This window comes from Thamnophis sirtalis, unplaced genomic scaffold, assembly GCF_051295495.1.
Source record: "Thamnophis sirtalis isolate CommonGarterSnake01/CBP01778 unplaced genomic scaffold, rThaSir2_p1.2 scaffold_2, whole genome shotgun sequence".
Taxonomy (NCBI): domain Eukaryota; kingdom Metazoa; phylum Chordata; class Lepidosauria; order Squamata; family Natricidae; genus Thamnophis; species Thamnophis sirtalis.
This window is the reverse complement of record NW_028261382.1, coordinates 94,629,041-94,634,340: the sequence shown is the minus strand read 5'-3', so window position 1 is coordinate 94,634,340 and position 5,300 is coordinate 94,629,041. Positions and strand designations below refer to the sequence as shown.

Below are 5,300 nucleotides of genomic sequence, written 5' to 3'. Positions count from 1 at the left end.
CGTGTCTCCCCCGGTCCTTCTTTTCCTTAAATGAGACATGCAGGAGAAGGTGAGGGCTGCATAAATGCATTCAAAATAGCCCGAGGGAGACACACCTTCAAACAATGGGGTTGGCCATCTAAAGCATCTAAAACATTGTCTTTGGCTACAGTTGAGCAACTCCATCAACCCCCGAGGAGTGAAACACTCTCTGCTTGATATCGCAAGAGTTTGCTTCCTTGACCGAAATCACCCCAGATGTTGACTCTCCTTTGGGAGATGAGAATGGGCCAGGTTGACTTAGAGCAGGCCAGAGGAATTTAGATTTGACACCCACCCAATTATAAACAGGATGGAGATTTCTGGGTGACTCACGATTGGCGGCTGCAGATTCTGGAAAGAACAACGGGTATTTAGGTCAGTAGTTCAGAACAAAGGGTTTGGTTAGGGCGAGAATTCTCTGCTCTTGGCATGAGAAGGATTCTGTGGTCTCGGGACCTAGTTTTCACCTCTCACCCTCTATGAATGAGTCGATCGGTAGGAGTAGGCTACAGCACAAAAACCAGGCCTCCCCAATTTTGACAAGGTTTGTTTGTTTGCTTGTCTGTTGTTTGTTTATTCGGGGATGACTCCATCCCTAAAATAGAGCTAGCAAATTAGCAACCGCTTGAGTCCTGGTGTCCTGGTTTGGGAGCCACACGGTGAATTTGATGTCGAGCAGCTGATTCAGGCCAACGAATGTGTCCTTCCTTCGAATCATACTGGCCTACAGAAGCTGAAGAGTCATCCATTTCTACCCATGAGGCTTTTGACTCATTCAGAAGAAAGCCTGACCTCAAAAATCCCCATGGAATTTATTTCCAGCTGAGATACACTAAGGTTCCACCATCTATTTTGGGATATTTTTGGTGGCAGATCTTATCAATGACTTGCCTGAATCATGACCTCTTTAAGATTTCCAGCAAGATATCCAACGTTCTCTACTTCCTTTAAGGAAAGTCCAGGGAAGGAGGAAACTAGCATATCTAATGTATCTCCTGAAGACCTCTGGGGGTCTCCCAATGCTTTCTCGGGAACCTGTGAAATCAATATGATTTGCCAGATATTGAAGACATTTGCAAAAATGTCAAGCAATGTCCCTCTTCTTATCATTTTTTATTTGCTAAAAATATAGTTTTTTCATGGAAAATATTTTATGTTAATAAGGTAAAGGTAAAGGTTCCCCTCGCTAGTCGTTCCCGACTCTAGGGGGCGGTGCTCATCTCCATTTCAAAGCCAAAGAGCCAGCGGTGTCCGAAGACGTCACCATGGTCATGTGGCCAGCATGACTCAACGTCGAAGGAGCATGGAACCCTGTTACCTTCCCACCAAAGGTGGTTCCTATTTTTCTACTTGCATTTTTTACGTGCTTTCGAACTGCTAGGTTGGCAGAAGCTGGGACGAGCCACCTCCAGAGGCTTTCCTCGAGCTTCTGGGAGAGCAAAAACAGGCTCTCAAAAACATGCACATGCGCCTCTACCCCTCCCCCCAACATGCACATATGTCTCCTGGCAGAGACCCGAAAATCAGCTGGCCAGCAGGAGGTGTGTGCATGTACGGTGAAGCTGACCTGGGCAATGGCTCGAGTGCCCTCAGAGATGGCTCCACATGCCACCTGTGGCATACATGCCATGGGTTTGCCATCATGGAAATAGGACTTAAAGTCACCAAGGTTAGACATTCATGTTCCAATTTCCAATTTTAATAGATTTGTATGCTGCCCAATCCCGAAGGACTCTGGGTGGCTTACATAGGAAAGAAAATAGTTTAAAAACATTTTAAAAAGTTAAAAATACATAACAGAAACGAGTTGAAAGGAGGACACAACATGCATTCGATCTTAAAGGGGCTGTAGGTCAATCAAGCTCAACAGCCCCAGGCCTGCCGGAACAGCCAGGTCTTAGTAGACTTACGGAAGGCCGAGAGAGTGGGGAGGGTCCGGATCTCAGGGGGTAGATCGTTCCAAAGGGCCGGGGCAGCTACAGAGAAGGCTCTCCCCTGAGGAGCTGCCAGTCGACACTGCATAGTCGACGGTACTTGGAGGAGGCCCGCCCTGTGCGATCTTATAGGGCGCTGGGAGGCATGTTGCAGGAGGCGGTCACGGAGAAATCCAGGTCCTAGGCCATGTAGGGCTTTAAAGGCGATAACCAGCACCTTGAAGCGTGTTCGGAGACCAATAGGGAGCCAGTGCAGCTCACGGAGGATAGGTGTAACATGGGTGTACCTAGGTACACCCCATATCGCTCGCGCGGCTGCATTCTGGACCAATTGTAGTCTCTGAACACTCTTCAGGGGCAGCCCCATGTAGAGCGCGTTACAGTGGTCAAGCCTTGAGGTGACGAGGGCATGAGTGATCATTTGGAGTGCCTCCCGGTCCAGGTAGGGCCGCAACTGGTGCACCAGGGAAACTTGGGCAAAAGCTCCCCTGGTCACAGCTGACAAATGATGTTCTAATGTCAGCTGCAGGTCCAGGAGAACACCCAAGTTGCGGGCCCTCTCTGAGGGGTGTAAGATTTCACACCCCACCCCCAGGTTTAAAGGTGGAATATCTGGACTATTTTTGGGAGGCAACATCCAAAGCCATGTCAATCATGGGTGCCATTTTCAAGAAGTTCTTCTGCCTCTTAATATCTGTGATATCTTCCATGAGATGCTGTCCAAATTCCAGATGTGTCCATCATGGCTGATGGAGAGATAGGGAAGAAGACATCGAAAGAACATAGATCAGTCTGGGGCAATATTGATATAAACAGCCTAATTGGTTCAGTGCCTCCATGACCTTGTTTGAAGCTACCAGTTGGGATAAATTTAAGGCGTGGCCCTCAGTCCCAGCATCTTAAGAGTTACTGACTTCCCATTATCCATTGGAGGATGTTCCAACTATATTTACAACTGTATCCTTTTCCTCTTGCTAAACACGTAATTGAGAAAGGAAATCATTGGGATATTTTTTTTTCATTCAAGGAAAGGAGAAACAACAATGACTTGAGCCAACAAATTATTATAGGCCAGAAGTGGGTCAAGGCAATCATTTTTTTTTTTTTGTGAAAATGGGGACAGAGGATCCTGGGTTTGAATTCACCAGAAGTGACATATCACCAATTAGACCTGCTGTTCCAGGTGAAATTAAATAATTAATTCTAATGAAGAAAAAATATGAGAACCTTCCAAGAGTTGGAATCGTTTTCTGGTCAAAGGAACCGAGCTCAGATGGTTTCCAATCAAACGAAAGTCATAAAGGTACTAGAAAACAGTTGACAACAAGACTGAATCACACAATCACCGGTCTGGAACTGACCCTAGAAGTCCTCTTGTCCAGCCCATGGGAAAAGACCTCATCCTGGACAAATGGCTGTCCGCCCTGGGTTGCTCCTTGTAGCACGCACTGACACACCGAGATATAATGCAGTCACAATTGTGGTATTCCTGGGCTGAGATTTTCCTAGACGAGGGTTTTAAGCAACACAACGTGTAGTCTAAGCCTCACAGAAGCCTAAGGGGCCCATCTCTCATTTTTAAGAAGCCTAAAAATATAATATAAAATACAAAACAATATAATATACAATACAATATAATATAAAATACAATACAATATAATATAATATACAATATAATATAAAATACAATACAATATACAATACAATACAATACAATATAAAATGCAATACAATATAATATAAAATACAATACAATACAATATAAAATACAATACAATAAAACAATAAAAATAAAATAAAATAATAAAATATATAAACAAATAATAAAAAATACCGTGGTCTGAACCAGAGTTTGCAACAGACCCTAATAAATAAACCCAAGAAATAAACCCAAGAAACCCAAGAAATAAACCCAATTTTATCCATTATTTTGTTCATCTTGAGTGCTCCTATATTTTAACATTTTACACATTGCTGTTTTGATGAGCTTGTAAGCTTCCCCGGAGTCACTCAACGGGGAGATCGGTGGCATATAAACTTAAGTGAATGAACCAACAAAGTAGGAACAAGTGAATAGGGTGGTGGGATACCCACGGATCTGGGCCAGCCCCTCAGTTTGGAATACCCCAATAGACACCTCCCCCTCTCCCCCCCCCATGCTTAGCAATAAACCAAAGATGCCTTGAAAAAGAAAAAAAACAATGTGTAGCATGTTTTTCTGTCTGAAATGAGGCCAGCCGGGGCTGGTCTCTGAATTGGTATTTCCGATTGCAGCAATAAGGGCAACATTTCCCGCTTTGCGCTCAGAGCCAACAAGTTCTTGGCTCATGTTCCGTGAAGCCTCTTTTCTTCCAAAGAGGTGGTGGTGGTGGGGAAATTGGAGGGAGGGGCTGAGGAAGGAGTGTGTGGCATTCCCGGGATCTGTCAAAAGATCTCCGGGCATGGTATTCGATTAAACAAGAGCAGAAAAATGTATTTTCATTCTTGGTTTAAGACAGTGTTTCTCAACCTTGGCAACTTTAAGTCCTGTGGATTTCAATTCCCAGAATCCCCCAGCCAGCTATGCTGGCTGGGGGATTCTGGGAGTTGAAGTCCACAGGACTTAAAGTCGCCAAGGTTGAGAAACACTGGTTTAAGAGATAGAGAGGGTTTGGCCACTTTAAAGGAGCTAAGGGCGGATTCGCAGCCATAAAACCAGTGCCGATAAAACAGCCATAAAACAATTAAGTGATAAAATGATCAAACACATTCAACCTTCAGATTTAGCTACATGGAGCCCCTGAATGAGAGCCCCTTTCTTCTACTTGCCCTCTACCCACCCAGCCACTTTCAACAAACTCAAGGCTAAATTAAACTCAAGTCTAAGTAATAAAATGAAAACCTACAGGATAAGCCAGGGGTCAAAAACCTTAAGCACTCAGAGAGCCACAAAGGTCCTAACTGGAAGCCCTCCCCCATTCAAAAGGAGGACAAGGGGAGACATGATAGCACTCTTCCAATATCTCAGGGGCTGCCACAAAGAAGGGGGAGTCAAGCTATTCTCCAAAGCACCAGAAGACAGGACAAGAAAGGATGGGTGGAAACTAATCAAGGAGAGAAGCAACTTAGAACTAAGGAGGAATTTCCTGACAGTGAGAACAATTAATTGATGGAACGACTTGTCTCCAGAAGTTGTGAATGGTCCAACACTGGACGTTTTTAAGAAGAGATTGGACAACCATTTGTTTGAAGCGCTGTAGGGTTTCCTGCCTAAGTATGGGATTGGACTAGAAGACCTCCAAGGTCCCTTTCAACTCTGTTGTTATATTGTATTAATTCTGGAACTGACCGGAAGTCCTGTCCCCC

General features: G+C 44.5%; 1 protein-coding gene across 1 annotated transcript; it reads right to left on the bottom strand.

Annotated features, from left to right (window-relative positions):
• Positions 1-1,884: 1,884 nt before the first annotated feature.
• On the bottom strand, positions 1,885-2,630 carry LOC148048997 (uncharacterized). The gene has a single exon (XM_087703513.1). It carries the CDS (start codon positions 2,590-2,592, stop codon positions 1,885-1,887), a length of 708 nt encoding a protein of 235 aa, XP_087559639.1. The 5' UTR covers positions 2,593-2,630.
• Positions 2,631-5,300: the final 2,670 nt, after the last annotated feature.

Coding starts and splice junctions, on each gene's coding strand:
- LOC148048997 (XM_087703513.1), bottom strand. CDS start 2,592: ATGTTGCCTCCCAAAAATAGTCCAGATATTCCACCTTTAAACCTGGGG.